Raw genomic sequence first — 23,175 nt, 5'->3', positions numbered from 1 at the left:
TCCGGGGCATCAAAACAAATAGAGCAACAAATACTATAAAGCTGGAGTTTTCGGGACTGATTTTCGACCTATTGCTAATTATATTTTTGTGTAATTGCTAACTGGATTACTATGCATATATATATATATATATATATATATATATATATATATATATATATATATATATACTCGACTAGACGATTATAACGTTCGGTGAACCTGGAAAACTAATGACAGAACAAATATTGCTTTGAAGACTTTTTAAACGTTTTGACTACTCATTATGTTTGATACTGAGTGTTTTAAATCACGAGTTGTACGCTTAATACGTGCGATTAAAACAAAGAACTCGACGTAAAGATTTATTGTCCAACAGAATGAACAAATATTTTTTAAGAATTAATCAGATGATTCAAATATGAAATCCGAATTAACTATCCATGTAGAAAATATGGAACACACTGAAACGTTCATAAACCAAACTCAGAAGCAGCAATGAAAACAACAAGACAGCTTGAAATATTTTCAAAAAACCTTTGTCCACTGGGCACAGCAAACAATGCTAAATAGTCAGTAATTAGTGAAACAACTTGGCGCAAAAATGGCAAGTCCAGAAAGCTGAGCTGGAAACAACGATGAAAATAGACAGACGATATTGGGAACCAGTAAGAAGTCACGCAAATAATCTAAAGACCTTTTAGCTTCATTAATTATCATAATTCAAAGAGAACATTGTCTTACAGGAATTGGATAAAATAAAGGTCCCTGGAACCAGCCGAATTTTGCTATATAAAAAAAACAATTAAGATACCATAATGCTTTACTGGATAATAATTAGTATCAGCACAGCAAGGGTGATGAGAAGAGTAGGTGATAGGATATGAGAATGACAGAAATAATCAATGAACATAAAGTGAAGGAACGGCAAATCTGTCATAAAATAAAATCCGGTAATTTTTTCAAATTCATGATTATGCTTAACAAGACTGCAAATTCAATACTGGACACAGAAAAAAAGAATGCTGAGTCCCAACAAAATTAGGATTTGAAAATGAAACTGGACGACCTATTGGATTCAATACATTGAATCAAGAGGTTGCAAAACAGAGCACAATGATTTCTGAAGTATGAAAGTTTACACAGATCTGTGAGCACCCAGGATATGTGGAGAAATATGGGACTATGTTGAACACAACCAAAGAAGTTTTGAATAAAATATGGTGCTTTCAATTATTTTATGTGAGTCCACTTCCTACATTGTTTTGCAGCTGTAAACAGAATTGAGTGGAAGCACACGTGATATGAATAATGCTAACTAGTCAGTTAGCACAGGCACGAAAAGCATCACAAAATGTTCTGGATCCCTGGAAATGTAGATCAGTTAACATTTAAGACACGAACATAACGATAAAAGAAAAACAATGGCCCATAAATGGAATGAAAAATAATACATCAAAATACGCGAGATAGGTGCGCAGTAGCTACAACACATGGATCTGATCACAGGTTAGAGTAAAAGGTAATAAGTGGGCAGAATAATTTCACAATCCACTAAGTTAAAAAAATGAAGATATTTTCAAGATGTGGTAGAAATTAAAAAACAAGGGAAAATACAGACTATGCGATTTAAATAAGTTTGGCAACATAATATAGCTTTGCACCGGAATGAGTTATTTAGCAAAGAAAAACAGAGCACATGACATGATAAATTAAAGAACTTAGTCGTTGTGATAACAAAATCGACTGCGTAAAAACAATTCAGACAGAATATACAGAAAGGTAACCACAAAAGTATAGTTATATCTAGAATTATTAAAGGAAAATGCAATCATCAACAACAAGACATGAGAATTAGAAAGACTAACTCAGAATGGTTTGTGATAAACAGCCAGAATTATTCAGAGTTCAAAATAATTAAATAAAACGGGATAAGTATATATTCATACGTACTGAAGAGAAGCAGAAAAGCATAGTTTGATTTTTAGATTGACCATTGTGCAGAGAAAAACTGGATGCAACAATTACAAGCAAAGTACATAACGGATGACCATTTGATTGGAATATATATATATATATATATATATATATATATATATATATATATATATATATATATATATATATATATATATATATATATATATCAAAGACACTAATATTCATGATAATGGATTTGTGTAATTTCGGCTGGATCTGCAAAAATTAAACACTTCTGATGACAGAGTAGGTTATAGTTCTTTTATTATAATTATTAAGCGATAATTTGATAATATAGGATGCACACTTATTGTCGTCAAAAGTATTACTGATCATACACACGGTGCATGGACTATAAGCTTATCAAACGAATTTACTGCTATTAAGAGGTAGGTAAGTAATGTTCAGAGCACAATTTGAGGGACAAGAAACATATTGCACCGGTCTACAGTTAAGACAGTGTATTTAGAGTTGAAGACCAAATATTTTTTGCATTTTAAAGACGAGAGAAATGATGAGAAAATTAGAACAATGAGCATAATTAAATACATCACAGTTAGGGGCTATCAATGGACATGGTCTATGTTGTACTAAGATGAAAAAATACATCCTCAGTTTAGCTTTGATTAGCTCACTGAAAACACACAAAATGTACTACATATAGAGGGAAATCAAAAGAGTACAAATTAATTATAGGTATATCAACCATATAATATTTAGGACAAACTAGATACTATTCAAAATGGACGAGGGAAACACTTGACTTATAAACCAGAAACAGACTGAATCATTAGCGATACTAGAAGTCTCTTTACAAAAAGATAAATAATGAAACGATTTACAGATCATAGAGGCTGTCCAAAAAGCACACAAATGAAAGACTACTAAAACTGAACGGTTTAAAAACGAAACTGCAACATTCAACAGACAAACAGTCAGGATACATTCACAAACACAGAATTAATGATGATTGAAAGGCAATGAGGTATATATATATATATATATCAGATGGGGAAAATATGGATAAAGAGGATGTTTATAATTTACAAGGCAATTCTGACTAGTTTTGATCCGTATATAATTTTGTAAATCCAAAACGTATGATTGTAATAATATTGGATCACAGAATGTTCTTAGGCACAGCAAACGATGAACTAAATAGGGGTATTCAAAGAGTAATACATACTGGCAAAACTTGAGCATAACTTAAGTTAGTCATTAACTTTTATACTGACAGATTGGCTGCGCTTCAGAGACGTGAATCTGAACGCGAAAGCGTTGAAATTGGAAGACTTCCCTAAGATATTCAGAGAATAAAAGAGATTCCATGAGACGACCATCTTTCTCACAAATATAAATCTTTACTTGCTTCCACATACAGTTATTCCAAAACGAGCTATATGAGGATTAGGCTTTTTGTTATTTGAATTCATGGGGGAGTAAAACTGTCCATTGCTATTTAAACTAGGTGGTGTGGCATGTATATCAGATGACGTATTAAAGTGATTGGATATTAGGCCATCTCCACAAGCGTTCAAAGACTAAAATAAAAATTAAAAAAGTTGGGAAACATCATGTAGTCCACATAGTCACAAATGCTAGATAAATGAAATACATACAGAAGATTACTTTGAGATTACACTAGGCTTTCCACATAGAGTATGATACCTGAGAAAAATGGATACCGAAAATTACTTTTACCTTTGAATAAGACATTATCTAAAAACTAAAGATATTTTCAGGGAAGATTATTCTAGTGAAAAACATAAAATCGTACAAAAATGGATACTCCAGACGAAAAATACGAATAGAAAACAAATGAAAAGCTGTGGGAAGTATTTCAACAATCTATCACGGGTTATCAGATGAAGGTTACACATGGTACTTATTGAGAACAAATATGCGCTTGTATAGAGCCTGTGTAAACAACAAAAACAGGATTAAATGAGGCGAAAATTCAAGTTGACTACCTATTGTTGTTTTTACAACTGTTTGGAACAGAAATCGTAGTTATTATAATTAATGTTGTAGTGAGGTTCTACAGATATAATCTTAAGTTAACTCAGACGGTACTAAGTTATCTGCTAAGCAGAATGCTAAGAGTTGCTTATTTAAAACATCTTGAAGGTCTTCAAGAAAATCAGGGTAAGCAGCAGAACTTTACAAAATAATTTAAAACGAAAAACTGACACGAAACATACTAGCTGTTGCAAATGAACGCGAGCATCGTGATCAGACAACGGTTCTACAGATAAACGGTCGCCAAAAAACTTCACTAACTGCAGTGAGTCCTCTATATTTTGAAGCCTTATAAGTACACTACAGCTGCTTGGATTCAAAACATGAAAACTAGTAAGTTTAAAATGATTTGATAAAATGTTTTGCAGGCTGTGAATGTTTGTACCGTTCCATCCTAAGAGTGGTTGCACTAGTAGCCATTGACCTTGAGCTTCAATAGATAGGGTACTCGAAGGATTATTTTTTGACACCGGAAACTTCAAGTTACTCTCTAAAGCACATCGTTGTTGATTATGTATTAGTTGCCATTGATTATGAATGGATCGAATATTTGGACAGGATGGATTTATAACAGATGAAGACCAGGTAGGAGACCAACTACCAGATATTTTGCAAGGAGTGCGCGTGAAGTTGTTCAACTTAGAAGCTATAAAAAAATAGCGAGAGTATTGCAAAAAGAAATATCAATTAAGCACACTTTAGTTTGAAATAAGGAAATCCGCTAAATGACCTGTTTCGAAAATACTCACCAACAGCAAAATAGATGGAAATATAAACCAATTGTAATTGAAAACTATATTCCGTAATTTATATGCAACGTATAACCTGGCACTTGTGCATCGGTTCAAGTTGCCACACCATATCATAGTGAGATAATTCCAGTAGTAGAACCAGTGACTGCATTAGTGGTAAATGAAAAGATTGCTCACAGAAGACATGATCCGAGAAAATTAAATTGGTGGGGTAAAAAATTGTTTTTACGGTAATTAAAATCTAAGGGAAGACAAAGTGTAAATGTACCTGCACTGTTGCAAACTATTCTGAGCCATGTTGCTCAAAGTCTTCGGCCATTGGTTGCGATAATCATGTGGACTACAACCAGGTAGTTTGTACCTTCCTACACGACTTAGTCCAACTGTCAGTTACTTCATGGACTGATCCCACGTTCCAGGTTTTCAATGGTGGTCTAACATCAATCGGTTCATGATCGCGATAAAAAAACAATACTAATAATCGATGAATATGTTCTACTTTTACAGGCCACGTTCCATAATTACAAAGTAAAACAGAAATGATGAGCAAATTCCCCCATTAGTTGACAGGCGGATATCTAGTCTACACCATAAGTGACGCAAGTTAGCCTAATTTTAAGTTGTCTTCACTGCTCATCGTGTTCAGAGCCCGAAGAGATGAGTATCTAAGCATCTAACAATTCTGTGAACGCCACCAAAATCCAGTCTATATTAACCTTTTGTTTAAATAAGTGCTAGGAAACATCGTTATTCATATCGATCTCGGGATATCATGTCAAAACATATTCGAGTGAACGTTTCATCTTAACAATTGACTGACAAGCTCCTCGACTTGTAATATATTGTCTATACAATTGTCTCACTTTTGGATTACATTAGAAAAAGCTGAAATTCAAATAAAAAGTTGAACTAACGAATAAGATACATGTATACTGTAGTAAACGACGGAAACAATTTAAAAGCTATCCAGAGCATTTAGTCACCTTGCCGGTATGAGCACAGTAGTGAAACGAAATTGATATAATTTCAACGGCTTAGAAATCAACGAGACCAATTCTATGTTTCGCGGATTTTTACGTTACTGAGGATGAAAACAGAGTATTTTATTTCACATACCTGATCCATCCATGACGTTTTTATCAAAGTTTTCGCCACATTGTGGTGAAGGAGATATCCATGTTCCAATAGCAGGAAACGAGTTATCAGAAATATCGGTACCTAAAAAGAAAACAAAACACCAGACTGACAAGCGATACCTACCAATTATTTAAACAAAAGGTTAATATAGACTGGATTTTGGTGGCGTTCACAGAATTGTTAGATGCTTAGATACTCATCTCTTCGGGCTCTGAACACGATGAGCAGTGAAGACAACTTAAAATTAGGCTAACTTGCGTCACTTATGGTGTAGACTAGATATCCGCCTGTCAACTAATGGGGGAATTTGCTCATCATTTCTGTTTTACTTTGTAATTATGGAACGTGGCCTGTAAAAGTAGAACATATTCATCGATTATTAGTATTGTTTTTTTATCGCGATCATGAACCGATTGATGTTAGACCACCATTGAAAACCTGGAACGTGGGATCAGTCCATGAAGTAACTGACAGTTGGACTAAGTCGTGTAGGAAGGTACAAACTACCTGGTTGTAGTCCACATGATTATCGCAACCAATGGCCGAAGACTTTGAGCAACATGGCTCAGAATAGTTTGCAACAGTGCAGGTACATTTACACTTTGTCTTCCCTTAGATTTTAATTACCGTAAAAACAATTTTTTACCCCACCAATTTAATTTTCTCGGATCATGTCTTCTGTGAGCAATCTTTTCATTTACCACTAATGCAGTCACTGGTTCTACTACTGGAATTATCTCACTATGATATGGTGTGGCAACTTGAACCGATGCACAAGTGCCAGGTTGTACGTAGAATGTGAATGACTGATCAGGTGACAAAAACTTGTTTACTGGGAACTAAGTTCAGGTAGCATGTGTGGAAACTCTTTTCCGAATAAAAAACCTTGTTTATCGCTATAATAATGATTTGGAGGGAAGGTGATTACTTCAAGTAAAAAAAAAGGATGGAATGACTAATATACTTTGGACTACCGGAAGAAACTGCGATATAAACATATCATAGTTCCAGTTTTGGTATTTTGTCAGTTTCTTGCATTTGTTGTGCATTTTGTGTACAAGATTCAAAACCAATCATTTTAACTTTATGAAGCATAACAGCTGAAGTTGAGAAAAATACCTTCCATAAACAACTAACCATTTGTTGGTATTAAAGGGTTCTTTACAGATTGTGTTACAGAATCTTGAGCACGAGTTATGTTAAGCTGTGCTCGCTTTCCGTGTAACTGAGTTTCAATTTGTTGCATTTGACCTTGGAGTTCAACAAATACGTCCGCGTACTGAGGTTGTGAACGAAGGGCAGGGTTATTATTATACATATTTAATTGGTGTTGAATACTCTGCAAGCAGAAAATAGAAGAACAATCAGGATGATAAGAAACAGGCTCAGATCATTTCAACAGATGAGATATAAAACTAAGTGAGCGTTTTACAAACGATATTAGTTATTCAGCATGCGTTGTTATATGGATATTTTAGTATAAACACACCGGTTGAGGAAGATGTAACATCTTCAAACGTGCATACAGTTAATCTAAATCATGAATATTCCTAGAAGTCATTACTTGATTTGAGAATGTCATAGCTCGACAACGGCTGGTTGCATTTGATCTTTCAATAAACTGCAGGTTCATAAGTTTTATACCATTGTTTTTAAACAGTTCACACGCTTCGTGATTCACTTGCTGGAATACTTGTTATTAATACACAGTCTTCTGCGACATTTGAAGAGATTATGATATCATCTAGGCGAACAGAACGAAAGTCAAAAACGCAACAGGACAAGCTAAACTATTGACTGCGCCCCAGCTCTGCTAACTAGAGGGAGAAGACTAGATTCACCCGAGGGAAAAGTATATTCCACAAACAGCCTGGAAGCACAAACAAACAAGCACACAACTCAAGCTTACATATAGAACATAAAAATGTCCTTGGTAAATGTCAGAAAATAGAGGATTAAAAGAGGAAACGAACCAATGACATTAAAAGTCCTTCGAAGTGAGAAATACAATCTGAAGGCATAAATAGGAGCTTTTGGTGCGAAAATGAAATTTCAAAATTACAAAAATGAGACGTTTAGAAGTTATTTCTGGGGATCTAGCATCCCCGAGATCTTCGAAAACCCTGAAATGACAACCAAACATTCTCTGTCAAGGTTTGCCAAAGACAAGCATTTCGCACATAGCGATTTCGTACCTACTAGACAAATAATTCGGTAACTCGAAACCCATCCGGGAGAATATTCGTTTTACAATTGTAAATGGAATTTGATAAGACAAAAATAAAATTCGTGATGAGCGGAATTCTTATGTCCTATTGACAACAAAAAGGATGAAATGCAATAAATAGGAATACAAATTTGAAACAATTCTACTCACCTGATGTTTTTTCTGCAATTCAATCATGGAGTTTATGATCGAAATTTGACGAGGCGACCTTTTCGCTGAGTTTTGGTTTAAAGACGCTGGTCCAGTCGATGTACGATTATTTTTGATAGGACATAAACTAGTAGTAGTTAGTAGGCTAGTGCTTGAATGTGGATTAGTAGACGATGCAGTTTGAATGTTGGAATTAACGTTTGATAAGGAAAGAGATGGAGGCTTTCCCAAAAGCGAACCACCACAGGTTCCCATTGTGGCACTCCCATTCGTCTGTACACCTAACGGACTTGGAATGGAAAGGTTTAAGGCCGATCGAACCTAAAGGAAAATTACGAATGCTATTAGTGCTTGATTACAAATGAGTGACAAAGTTGAAGACCATAATCAATGAACTTTGTTTCAGGTAACTTAATAAAGTTATAAGTTGTTTCTACTGTGGTGTCAAAACTGCCATAGCAACTCGGACCCAGTCACAGTAAGAGTGATAAGTCTACAAAGATAACCCTTAGGTGTTAACCTTCTAATTCAAATAGTTGTAAGGAGAACCAGTAGTCAAAACGTTCAGGTTGAAGGTCACACTGCGAGGGTTAGTCAGTTAATCAGATACCAAGATACGGAAATTAGAACTCAGGAAGCTTGGGCTAATTTTATAGACCACAAGTCGTACAAATATTACGTTAATTCAAAACATATCAAAAAACTAAAACAGAACAGCGTTCAGACAGTTAACGAAATGGTTGAAATTTTGAATCTTTAGTTCAGTGAGGCCTTAATCTCACTGAATAAAACGGTTGAGTATTCAGGTCTAGGTTTGGTGTTCCACCAACCTAAACGATTTAAATAAACTAGTTAGTTCACCTCTGATAGATGGACTCAGTCTACTGATTAAAGCCTGTCATTTATTCAATGCATATAAAATATAATTATCACAATAAAATCAATAGTAAATCAAAGAAACATTTTAAAAAAGCATCAGTTAGGAAATCAATATGCGCTACAACATCTTAGAAGCACATTTAGTCCAGAAGACAAGCCAGCAATTGGATGACTGCTGAAGGCAGTATGATTAGAAGAGATGTGTAACCGCATATACAATTATATAATGCAATAATTTGGAGTGAACATATCACCTGTTGTGTAATCTGCTGTCGCATGAATTGAGAGTTAGGGATTGGTTGCATAGATAAAAGTTGAGTTGTATTACTTTGCGTAGACACGCACAACCCTGACTGCTTCAGACGATGATTTTGTGCAGACACCGAAGAGTTATTTCCAGAAGGTGCGAACTGTGATAAAGACGTATGATTCGACAGCTGGTACATGGGTCCGTTTCTTGTTACAACGTGCAGAATGCTATCAGCTCCATAATTACGATTAAGCTCTAGAGGCTGTGTCATGGCATTAATAGCCTTATTGGTGCTGTAACGCTCCCGTAATTCGACTATAGCTTTATCTGGTTCCATATTGGAGGCAATTAACGCAGCATGTGCATCTTCTCTTTTAAATCCTTGGCTCATTAAGTATTTGACCAGATCTGCGCGATAGGTATTACTGTATGGGTGAATTAGTAATCGTTCCTAAGGAAAATAAAAAATTTTTAGTCACGATATATATACTACTTAGCGTAAGCAATGCAAATCTACCTTCTGAAAAGCATAGTACGAAGTAAAGTCTTTTGTTATACGACCCGCCCAACCTAATTGCTTTGTATTCTTCGGATACATTACCTTAATCGACTAGTTCCAAAAATGAGAATACGGCTTGGACTGGTGCGTAATTATATTCCACAACAAGCCAAGTCTAATGAGATAGTCACAGTAATAAAAACGTTAGTATTGTTAAGATTTTACACAAGAATATCCTATAACCTCCAATTATCTGCTAGCGCTGACTAGCGAAAACCGGGTCAATATGTTCTAACATAATCCTGTATGGAACGTGCTTTAATCCAATCAATGTCTTGCTAACAAGTACGGAAAACATATCCAGGGTATTAGATGAAGGATATTAGCGGACAATACTACGAAATGGTTTATGTTACAAGAAAAAGATATCTAATTACGTAATTACAGATGCTGAAGTAAATGCATGTTAGAGGGTGGGTAAAGCTTTGTTTTTAGATGACTAATTGTAGATGGACTGAAATTACCATCATATTATTACAGGGAAGACTGGATAAACTGAGAAAAATGAAAAAACTGTATTGATATAATGCATTGCATTAAACATCTGTTTGTGAAAGTAACGAATTACATCAAAAAAATAGAGCAACGAATATTGTCAAACTGGAATTTTTGGAACTGGTTTTCGGACTATTGTTATTTATATTTTTATTGTGAATTACTATGCATATATATCTTCTTTACCCTAAGCTTTGGTTTAACCCATTGACTATTATTAAACTGCTTATTATTCCCGTTTTAGTGTCATGCGATGAGACAGATTTGCGGTGCCAGTCTTGTTGGACTAGAATGCCATTCATTCTTCCAACATTCTAAAAGTCATATTAATTGTATCTGGTGAATTTCGGAAGTACAAGCTACTCAAGCAGCTGTCCTGACTGATGTAACAAAAGCCATAGCAATAGTGGTATTACTACTGGCGAGATACTTATTTGATAATGCTAAAGAACCTAAAGATATCTTTTGGATGTGTTGGCGGGATCGCAGAAATTGATGAAACTGTCGTCCGGAAGGGGAAGTATAACGAGCAGAAGTGTGAAAGTGGATTGGGTAAGTAATAGTTTTCTCAGCATTAGTAGTACAGATTTCGGAATCCGGGATTGTAAAACGCAAAAGGATATCACCAACATATATACGAAACAGAAAGGCTCTAACACTCCTGCCAATTATTAAACAGCATGTGTAATCAGGAACAAAAATTCACACAAGCATATGTAAGGAGTATCGGTATCTTTATAAACACGAATATATTCATCGCAAGTTAGTACATGAGGCACTATGTAGACTGTTGGGGACGTTAGATCCCAGAACTCACTCGGAAAAGGACCTAATTTTGTAATTTTATTCTGAAATTTTGAATTTCTTTGTTTTCACGCCAAAAGCGCTCTTTTCACCTTCATGTCGTATTCCCCACTTGGGAGAATCTTAAACGCTATTGGTCCGTTGTGTCTTCTATTTTGTAGCGCTTCCCAAGGACAGTTTTGTGCTGTATATATACGTTTTGATTTGTGTCTGTTGTTATCGCTCGTGCTTCTGTCTTTTCTGCGGAATATATATCCGCGTTCGGACTTCGACTTCTCTCTCTAGTTAGTGGGGCTGGGACGCAATAGAATAGCTAGTTTATTGGTTTTTGGACACAAGTCCTTGTTCCGTTCGCAGTCTAAGTGAACTCGTACTGCTTCAAACCTAGCATAGACCCAACAACTGGTGTTCATACTAACAACGTATGTGGACCAGATTGAAAAATTTTCCTCGAGTTTATAAAGGATCTACAGGTCAAATGATATGGAGTCATATGGACGAGTCTATATACCGGATCTATTATGATTATAACATTGAAAACTCCACTGAAAATCTATCATTATTCATGTAAAAGCTATTTATACATTCTAAATTGTCGGATTATTATACAGTAAATTATTCCTGTATACAAATTTTATTCTCATTAGCTTAATGATTATCAATGTAATTTAAGAATTGCTGTCGAAATATTATGGTTCTACCATAAAGTAATAATGGAAACTGGCCACTGACTTTCTGGTCTCAAAGCAAAGATAGAGAAGCAATATGAGTTTGACTGTGTCGACTCTAGGTCAACAGTGCTGGTCAGACGTATAATTGGTCAATTCTGGGACACTATGTTACATAAGTAGAAGAAACGACATAGACAAAATTAGGATCCTCACTAGTCACTTTGACACGTGGTATTGGTTAGCGTTTCAAGATGCAAAGGTAACAAACAATAGACGTTTTTTACCATATGTATACTAATCTGTTCCAACGTAACTTATTGAGATACAAAAGCTCATTATGGTTTTGGTTATCATATCATTACTCGCACAAAAACTTTTATGCATTTCATAAAAGTCAGAGTTACTTGTTACAAAATAAATGCAAATTTATATTATGTAAGCTCAATTGCTTTTTAGTATTGGACTAGAAACTAGACCACTTACTTCCTCCTCGTATGCCGGTATGCAGTTCAAATCAGCACCATTGATAAGTACAACAAACTATTTGGCTGTATATAAAATCATATCATTCTCAACTTTTAAATGTTATTTCAACATATTAAAGAAGAAATACTTACAGATCCCTGAGGAAGTGAGTTAGTACTCATGAAGTTCTGTTGATGCCTAACATCATCTGAAACAGGTGGGAAGTGAGTTTGTGTAGAACTTATTAAGCTGGAAGTACCAAGAGTCCCCCAAGTGGTGCTGACCACGCTATTGGGTGACGTGTCCCATGAAACAATTCCGTTCGGATTGACACCGGACCTCAAAAAATTCGGATCAGGATCCCACGAGAACTCGTCTGGTGGATTGTGTGTCGGGACAATAGGGCGAGCACTACCAAGTACAGGACGACCATTGGATTGTTGAACATTTCCACTATTCCGAGAAGCTAAATGTATGCAAAATCATTAAGTTTGGTAAGCTACATTATCACATGATGATGACAAGTTAACATAAAGATATTTCTAGTATCTACCACCAATGATGAATATCAGAAACTAAAAATAAACATAGCAAATTTGAAGCTGTGATAGTGATCTCGAAGCATATCTCAAGTTACTTGAGAATATGAACGAAGTAGATACACTAATTCACTTAGCTGATAAATCATAGAAAACGGAAATTATTTAGGACCGATTATTCAGAGAACAATGAAACACTTAATTGTTACATCCTCTTTATGTACATCCACTAATACAACTCAGCTTTGCCCGATCGAATTCAGTACAAAAATAAACGGATTATATATATATATATATATATATATATATATATATATATGGTAGAGCGGGAAAGATTAGAGGTAAAAACCAGTCGTAACTAGTTACAACCACTCCACAAAAATTTATGAAACCCCCTAATTTGCTGGTCACAGTGTAGCAAGTTACTATTGAAGAGGCGAATTTATCGGATAAAGATTTACTTCATAATGTAACCAAGTGGTTTGAGATGCTATCGGAAGCCTTAAAATTAAAGTCCGACAGTCATTCCCTAGTTTCCTTCGAATTCTGCATGAATAGCAAGGTCTACATTGAGAAAACTGGAATTTATGTTCTTATTTAAAACAGTATTCTTTGACAGTTTTGCTCTAATTATTCTGCTTCCTTTTTCACGTGTATAGATTCGTGCGGTGTATTTTTAGCGCTTCACTGCACCAGGTATTTTTTAAATATTAATATATTTCCTGTCACAGCTATAAGCCTGAATTATTCTAAAGGTGATGAAGAAATTGGAGGTTTCAGCAAGATTTAGATTTCTCGACTGAATGGCTTTGTATAAGGCCATATGTCATTCGCAAGGACCAAGTAATTCGCATAACTTCATTGTGAAACATTTATAGTATAAACTGGATGCACCCATTGGTTTATCTTTACAATCTGATAACAAACTTCTACTGCGGGAAATAATGGGCTGAAATTAACATAAAACCACTTACTTTCCTGACTGGAACCAACTGTTACTAGTGGACGTCTATGGATGATATCCCCACTAACACTATCTTCACTATCAGTCACACACACCGAGTTCCATAATGAGCTGCTGTGGTCTGAGGATTCAGAGTGGCCGAGACTCCAGTTTTTGGATAGTCCTAATTAGAAACAAATAAACAGAGGAACGGATTTACATGCATTTACATGTCTAGTAGCTAGAAAACCAACCTGTCGTAATCAACGTAGACACTCGTACATAACATACGTTAGTTACATCGGAAAGAGACTATCGAAAGGTAAAATTACGATAAAGTTGAACCATAAAATTGAGCTTGAACGACCCACTAAACAACCGCCGACTACAAAATAACAAATATAAGTGATCTATAGTGCTAAGATTAGGGAGTTAGAGTTAGGTTTAAGGTTTTCATCATTGATTGACACCAACTATAATGCAAGAACACTTAGTTGTATAGTTTAATAAACTTACCCCAAGAACTGAAGAGGCATTATCTTATAATCTATTGACCCATTCAGCCAACTAGAAAATATTACACATGAGTGAATGGCTTATGTAGATCTAGAATGACTTAATCACCAAAGGTCTGGAAGAGATACGGGTAGACCCACACTGCCACACGAAAAACTGAAGACAGTGCCTCTTGGATTGAATAAAATTTATCCACGAATATAGCTAGAAAACATTCTTGCATTACAGCTTGTAAGTCCGTGATGAAAACACTATAACTAACTTTTCCCTTTATTTTATTATCGGTTAGAAGTGATGCTGTGATATATGTACCGGGACCATGGAGTGGTTTGCACGCTTTTTATCGAGTTTAGATCTACTATATATCATACAACAGTGAACTAGTGGAAATTAAAACGTGTAAAAATGTTTAAAAGTGTAAGTCCGAGTGCAACAAACCGACCAAAGATAATGGCTAAAAACTAAAATGGTACATTTGTTGTTATACAATTATTTTAAACCAGGCTTTTAAATATACATAGCTACAACGTAGGACCAGGCACATATGTGCATCGGTCCAAGTTGCCATACTTCATTAGCACATATAATATATACATAGCACGTAAATCAGAATGAACACTTTAAATTATCTAGTGCTTACTATTTTCATTATCTTCCCAGTCTCGACGGTTGTTAAGTGGCATTGGTGTTGCACCTCGAGAATTGGCGTTCATGTTACAGTTTATTAAAGTACTAGGACTAATATGGGTAACAGACGAAGCATCACGGTAAGTCGAGGATTGTGATTCTTCCTGCCATGCAGCCGAGCGTCCACTTAAACTTTCATAGTGCATTTCCCATATTCCTGTTCCTGTTGGCGGTCCACTTGCCCAAACGTTAGAATCAGCTGAGTGGGTATGAGATATCCTAAGACTTCCACTTACAAACCCAGAAGGACAAGCTCCTGGGGTAGGTGTAGTTATGCCACTGCGATTCACTTGATCACCCAACTTTGGATCTAATGGCTCCCAAGGTGTTGCTTGATCAATTGGTCGTCGCCCCCAACCCTCGTTTGTATTGATTAGTCTGTCACAGAGTTGTTCTGCTGAGAACGCAACATCATTCATGTTAGCACAGACAATGGACGATTTGACATCGGACGCTGAAACAAAAAGTTTCCACGTTAACAGATTATTTAGGGAACTAACGTATAATTTACCTGAATATTTGTTTTCAATTAATTCTATTCAGTATGAAGTTAGTAGTGAGCACAGAATACCACAATATTTGATCTAATACTAAGAAGCTTTTGTGCCTAGTTAGATCTAAGTTCATAGTGGTATTACAGAAGTCCAGAAAGATAACTGTACACTCCGGATTTTCCACACCAGCATGTGTAACACATTACAATACAACTATCATAGATGTTAACGGTTCGAAGTACAAGAGATAAAACTCGGGCAACCAAAGTTTATTATTTATTTAATTGAACACATAAATAATGTCCAACGAATCGAAGGCAGCTCTAACGTCAAGAAATACTACGATTGTTGGCCTTTGATAAATATGACAGTGTTCTAACATTTGGCGGAGGGTGGAGATATGATCAATACATCCTCGACCAGAACGAAACCCAGCCTGCTCCTCGCGAGTCAATTTTTCTCAGGGTTTTGAACAACCTACGAAATATGACGGAACCCAATAGCTTGAATGCAATCGAAAGTAGACCTGTCCCCCGATAGTTGTTACAGGAAGAACGTGAACCCTTTTTAAAGATAGGGACAACTATCGACTCATTCCATGACGTTGGTACACTCTCTAGTTCCCAGACCTTTGTAAACAACGTCGTCAGTTCCTTAGCCAGAAAGTCACCACCATCTTTAAAAAGGGCCGGAGGTAAGTCGTCTGGGCCCGGCGATTCGTAGCGTTTTGGGGGCTGGAGTTCCTTGAGGACTTCCGCCTAATTTAGTGGATCAGTCGTCACCAGCCATGGAGGGTAGGACAGTCCGGTCGGTGTTGCCGGAGCAGCAGCTCAGTTGAACTGCCCTTCGAATAATTCTTCCCATCGTCCAAGACGTCGATGGATATTAGTGATTGACATCCCGTTATCCTCACAGATTGTTTCGCTCACAACAGATTTCTTTCTGCCAGTGGCTCGGATGAGTTGGAAGTGCTCTCGGTAGTTACCAGATGCAGCTGCTGCTTCCAGCTAATTGGCACGCTCCGATCACCAGGCTTCTCGGTCCTTACGCAAGCTTTGCCCAATTTCATTGCGTAGCATTCTTCGTTTGTGGTCAAACTCACGGTCACCAGGAGTAGACCGACGGGCTTCGATGACTTGTAAGGAGCCTGAAGAAACCCAGTGCTTATAAGCGTGACGTTTCGCGAAGCCGCAAGGGGCTTTACTCGCCATTTTGATGGCGTCATGAAGTTGCAACCAATGCTCATCTATACTTTTCGGTGGAGTGGTAGCTAGCCTAGAAGCTAGCTCGGTTCGATACTTACTTGCAACAGAAGTTGCAACCAACTTGCTGACATCAATCCTTTGGTAACCGTCACTTCGTTGGCCACTGAAAAGCAAGGTACAATTGGCGCAGACCAGGGCATGATCAGAGTCCAGATAGGTACTCTAAAAGAAGCGGCAGTCTTGTACACAACCACGCCAGCGGTAGCTGATCGCGATGTGATCAATCTGAGTCCAGGCTTCAGATGCAGAGGGAGGACACCAGGTGGCACATTGGCGATGACCGTGCCAGAAGTTAGTGCTAGCCAGAAACAAGTTGTGGTCTGTGCGCAGTTGCAGTAGACGGTCTCCATTATCTGTCCTGCGACCAACAAGTTCCCATCGACCACCTGAACGACTCTCTTCTGTGCCTAGACGCCCGACCTGAGCATTCAAGTCTCCGGCTAGTACTACAATATCTGTCGAACGCGCTTTCTGGAGAATAACAGTTAACTGGCGGTAGAATTTATCTTTGATTGCATCCGGGCTGCCATCCGTCGGAGCATAGGCGGAGATGACGAAAAGACATGGTTTCTCACGCCAATTTCTTCTCACTTTGATGGAACTTTCTAATCTAACGGCACATAACCGACTGTTAATGGGGTCTAGTCGATTAGTGCTGCCTCAGCTCAAGCGCTTAGTGAGACACCAACGCCAACAAGACCAGACGAAGTTGTCACAGGGTCCCCGGATAAACGCACGTAAAACAAGCTTTTTGAAGCGACAGAGGGAGAGCGAATTTGTAGTACTTCACTTGAGTCTTGAATACGGGTCTCAGATAGACAACAAACATCGATATTAAGACTTCCCAAAGACATAGCCAGCCCTATCTGTTGTCCGACCTGCATAAGTGTGCGAACGTTGAAGGCAGCCAGTTTGAATGGTGCACGTGGTTTCGAAAAAACTGATTAAGAATTCGTATTTGATGGTAGCATACAATTTTCAACCAGGCAGTGACTCGAGAACCTTTAGACAGAACCGAGTTTCCACCATAGGCGAGCTGCTGTATGAGTCGAAAAATAAGGATACATAAAGTGGGAATAAAAGAGAGTGAACAAATGACGTGAAAAAAAATAAGTGATAATAGTAATGATAATAATAATGTGAATCGTTAAGTTGTTGATCGAAGCAAGACAAGCATTTCCCATAAACATCGACAATTCGTCACATTTGTGTGTGGGCTGTGATACTGCCCGGGTGCCCAGACCGAAGCAGGTGGTTATCCTAGGGGGCCACACTCCGAGCCTTTGACCTAACGATGTGACGTACAAGGCAGTGGAGCATCGTGAGATGTACCAAAGTGATAAAGTTTGAAATCCAACGAATTATTACGACAGAATCCAAAGTGTTGATATAGAAAATAACAGTTTTTGACGTCGATATTGCTCACGGTTGAGAGATCAGTTCATGATACGATGCTGTAGAACGTATAGCTTGATTAGATTACAGTTGATGAAACAAGGGGATTCAAACTCAGAAAATCGGTACACAACATGATCCATTGTATAAGTGTAAGTCGACTGGCAGTTATTACCACAAGACAAACAAACCTAAAACAGGCCATAGACTGTTGAATTATTTAAGACCTTGTGAATACATGAAATTGTTCGTGACAAATTGAAGGATAAAAAGTAAAACTTATCTATTTGATATCGTAAGTGTGCACATCACTATGCTGTGCATTGATTCTGATATATTAGACTAGTCATTTACGACAAGATTAGTCTAAGTGAAAAATATCTGCCTTCCCTCTAAAGTCAACCGACTGCGCTACTCAATTAACAGTCACATACTCGCTCAATACATCGGTTTGTATGTGTCGATTATTTTAAACGTTAACTAGCGCAATTTCGTGTGACGCATTTCCAATGTGAATACTTCTAAAACAAAGTATGGGAAGTCAGTTTTAGAATTTAGACGGGTTAATAGTTACAGTACAAATGTCAATAATGAACTGCTCTTAAATATGAAAATCAGTACAAGCGCTGCTAGCTGCTGTCTTAGTCATTTAGTTTAGACAATATTCGTTTTGGAACTAATGTCGATATAGTAAGCCAGATTATTTATTTATAAGCTACATCAAAAAACTCTAGTTAATGAAGAACTGACACCTTGAGATATTGTAGTTTATTAGATGCAGTGCATTTTAGAATAGATGTCTTGGATTTGAAATGAAGCAAAGATACTGAGGTCTATGCACATATAGTGCTGACACTAGCTCTTTGACAGAAATATAGTTTGAAACGAGAAGCCTGAGCCGTTGTTTGTTGCATTCAACAGTCCGAATGCTACTTTCTAGCTATAACTGAAATAACAAGATCATCTGAAGCACAGACATATAAGTTTAAGAAAACACTGCGTGTTATGATTAGTTAAACTGAGGACTTACTTGGTTCATCGGGATTCCTAGGAGTAAGATTCAGACCAGAAAGCATCGCAGTAACATAAGGAAGGCTATTAGCGGGACTATCATGAGGTATGTCGGAAGACCTGGATGTACCAGCCAAGACACCCGGATCCGCAATAGTAATGGGCGCATTTGTGAGGGAACCAATACAATGTGTTGGACTAAGCTTCCAAGGATCAGTACCACTAGTAACCCTTGACACTTGAAACACAGGATCGTGAGATGAGTCCCAGACCTATAGTTCAGTTTAAAAAACAAGTGACTTACATCATCATAGACAAGTGAAACACTCTGTTTAGTTGAACTTCCCCAATGTTGGTTGTGATTACCTGATGACTTTACTTCTGATACTTGCATATCACTCGACCAAATGGACATTTTGTTAGAGAGCCTCAAAGGATTATTAGACCAAGTAACTGAGAACGATAAGATTAAACCTAACAAACTCATACTTGCAGGGTCCGGTTTAGAGTCCACAGTTAGTTTTTCGGGTTGTTTTGGGGCAGGAAGAGCTGAAATAAATTAAACTGTATGCAGTTTACCCATGTTGCCCAGTTTGGTATGAGCAAGGTAAGAGTCCGAATTGGGAGGCCAAATATCATTATCGACTAGTTCCATACCAGAACCATTATTCCATGAGCCTAAGTTCAGGTTAAAAAAATCGAGATTGGTATGTTCTCGAGGTTCTGACATCTAATTCATTCAAAAAATAACGAGAAAATATTCTCACCAGAAGTTCGCCGGCGATCGTTACTCTGTATTAATAATTGTCACCATTTTATCACATTATTAACGGAGCGTTACAGCGCGACCAACCCTACAACTTGCAACCTGATAAATTTTTCTACTAACCTTCAAGGGCAAAACAAGATGACTGCTAACTTTTAATATGGCCGGTAGATTAACATGATTAAACAAATTTCGCAATCCGAATTAACTAAAGACAGAGATATACTGTCTCTCTCTAGACAGTTTAGAAGGCTGATCGTTTTATCGGGTTTTTCGTGAGAGAAAAAATGTGCGCATATATAAGTACATGTTAGAAAGAAGATTTGTTTTCGGTATTTTCACTTGATAACGTGAAACAATCAACACAAAACCGAATTTATGTGGTGTCCTGTGTGCAGAAATCGTTTAAGTGTTCCAGAAACCCAACCCTTCTTCAAGAGTGTGTCGTTTTAGGCCGGGTATCAGAGTTTCTTCGATATTGTTGATCATCGAATGGGTTATTGTAATAGTGAGACATGTGTTGTTCGGGTTTACTGGACGAAACTCAATATTATTAGGATCTCATTCTACATACTCGACTTTGACACCGTCAATGCTGACGTTATCGTTAGTTCCATTCTGATCGATGATATAGTACACAGGTCCACACTGAAGAACTTTGAATGGTCCTTCGCATGTTGTTCCGTGAGGTCGTTGAAGTGAGTCGCAACGTACAAAGACGTGTGTGCTATATCGTAATGCAGGTTGGACGAAAACATCAGTTGTTTGCGGTCGAGTGGAAACAGGTTTAGCCGAACGCATCGCGTGTGTAAGCCTGCTCGTGTAGGAGGTTAGGGCCATGTTTATCGAAGATGAAGGGTCCATGACCTATCCTGGCAGTCGAAGTGCCGTTCCATAAACGATTTGAGCTGCAGTATGTCCAATGTCAGATTTCACTACATTGCAAATACCAAATAATACGTGTAGAAGAGCATCGATCCACTGTGAAACCTTTACAGCTGATAGGGAAGCTTTTAGCTGTCGTTCGAAGCTTTCCACCGACCCGTTTGCTTGTGGGTGGTAGGCAGTTGTTCGGAATCGCGTTATTCCTAATATTGTAGTCAGACAACGGAAGAGTCCAGATTCGAACTGGCGTCCACAGTCTTTGGAGATAGTTGAAGAGCAACCGACGTTTGCTACCCATCGTTCGACGAAGGCGCAGGCCACAGTTTCATTGGTAATGTCCTTGATGGGCACTGCTTGTGGCCATCGTGTGAAATGGCCTACAAACGCAGACAGGTAAGATTATCCTTTGAATTTGGTAAGGGTCCTACCAAATCCAGATGAGCATGGTAGAAACGAGCATCGGGAGTTTCAAGTGAACCTAAGGGACATTTGTTGCGTTTGATCACTGTAGGTATCTGGCAGCTTACACAGAAGCGTGCCCACTTCTTTGCTTCTCTACTCAGACCGGGCCAGCAAAATCGTCCTGTCATGAGCTTGATGGTTGAATGGACACCTGGATGGGAAGCTGAGCTAGCTTAAGAAAATCGATTCTTTGGAAAATGTTTGTGGAGGCCCGTTATTTAATCGTCATTTAGATAGAACGATGTCGTCGAAAGGGCCCTTCACTTTAGTGGCCCGAGATCTGACTCTAATTAGATCGTATGAATGATTGTTATTGAAATATATATGTCCCCTATTCTAGTATATAATCATCGACTTAAATCGTGTTAGCCAATAACGGAATTGAATAAGTCGAATAACGAGAATGGACTTGTGAATACATATATGTGGTATATAAAGCGAATGGAATAGAGAGAATAGGAACGACGTGGAGTGGATATAGCTGGTAAGCCAACTCCCATTTAACCAAGCGTTAATCAATATTTATAGTTACACAAAAGTAAGTTACAGACATGTGATGAGTAATGGGATAAGAAATGTAGGCGAGACTCAAGTTTATGGATGACCTTGGAACGAATCTTTAGCGACCTTGAAAAATATTAACCAATCAGCAAACAGTCAGTATAGAGTAAAAATATATTATACAAAACCAGGGAAATAAAGTGGATACAATTCTTATACGTGGTCCAAAATCTTGTCAAGGTTAGAAAGACGTTCAGAGGTTCTCAAATTGTAATACATGCAGTAGAGGAAATCATCCATACGGATACAGAATGGTCGGCTTCTGGAGCCATGATAAGGTGTCAAAAACTCTTTGAGCCTTGACCACATAGCTTCAATATTGGTTATGTGCACACCGGTTGTTAAGTGCACAAAATGCCACTTGTGAATAACGACATGATGCACATAGTCAAGCTTATGTAGTAGTCTGTACGCTTTCCAAACATCCGTATATATTGTAGTACCTGGCTGCAGCCAGTGTTACTGGTGCTTTTATTATCCAGTTCGTAATAATTGTCGTAATTTGCCTTAGTTAGGAATTATATATGGGATTTTCATCACGAACTGACATCAGCTATAATGCCAGAAATTTATTTAGCCAAATGGATGGAAGGCTTTCGCGTTAAAATCCGTGGTCTATTATATTATGTCTGATTGATTCGTCCACAAATTATAGTCCCGCCGTTTTATTTGTTATGGCCACGCAATTATCACATTTTGTACAAAATTCCTCGTGAACCAATCGTACATTAGCATTAGGCACTGAAAATGGCGCCGTAACCTTGAAATCTCTAAAACGACTGTGATTGACTCGTCCATAAATTAGGGTCTCGCCGAAATGTACACACACCTACGCGCTCACATAAGAACAGTCAAGACTGATAAGCGAATAAATAACAGGGTCAGGATGTCACTCAAGTATCGGATATCAATCTTCCTAGTAATTCTCCGCTCAGCTTCAAGAACCGTGTGATTATTATTATTATTAGTCACAAACATCTTATGGGTACATAAGTGTTGTGAGGAAACAACTTCCGGTTTCTTCAACAATACAACAATACACAAGTTTCAATAATGTTAGCATTATATTCGCCATATTTGAAAAAGAGTAATAATAGAATAATAGCAATAAATCAGGTTCTGTGTAATTGAGAATACTGATTTGACTTTAAAGAAGGAGAGAGAGAAAATAAGGGGATAGAAATAAAGGAGACGTGAAATACGCAAACAGTCTAATAGGCGTGTTTATGAACACAGAACAAGAATAAACGACTATGTGTGTATCGTTAAATTAGTAACAAAAAT

At 37.4% G+C, this 23,175-nt stretch overlaps 1 protein-coding gene across 2 annotated transcripts; it reads right to left on the bottom strand.

Annotated features, from left to right (window-relative positions):
* Positions 1-332: 332 nt before the first annotated feature.
* Positions 333-20,143, bottom strand: MS3_00009244 (uncharacterized protein; the record flags this gene model as incomplete). Of its 2 annotated transcripts, XM_035729606.2 has the most annotated exons (12): positions 333-3,500; positions 4,161-4,624; positions 5,847-5,948; positions 7,005-7,206; positions 8,245-8,565; positions 9,378-9,824; positions 12,520-12,833; positions 13,881-14,033; positions 15,006-15,506; positions 19,237-19,489; positions 19,522-19,766; positions 19,797-19,947. In XM_035729606.2, 12 exons carry the CDS (start codon positions 19,945-19,947, stop codon positions 3,321-3,323), a joined length of 3,333 nt encoding a protein of 1,110 aa, XP_035586415.1. In that variant the 3' UTR covers positions 333-3,320. The 2 variants fall into 2 exon arrangements, with proteins under 2 accessions (XP_035586415.1, XP_051065000.1); XM_051217584.1 differs by adding an exon at positions 19,985-20,143 and having other exon boundaries at positions 4,161-7,206; positions 8,245-12,833; positions 19,522-19,670; positions 19,707-19,766; positions 19,797-19,895.
* Between the last annotated feature and the right edge of the window lie 3,032 nt (positions 20,144-23,175).

The sequence above is a fragment of the Schistosoma haematobium genome, chromosome 5 (genome assembly GCF_000699445.3).
Source record: "Schistosoma haematobium chromosome 5, whole genome shotgun sequence".
Classification (NCBI taxonomy): domain Eukaryota; kingdom Metazoa; phylum Platyhelminthes; class Trematoda; order Strigeidida; family Schistosomatidae; genus Schistosoma; species Schistosoma haematobium.
The sequence above is the reverse complement of the archived record's forward strand: the minus strand, read 5'-3'. Positions and strand labels throughout refer to the sequence as shown.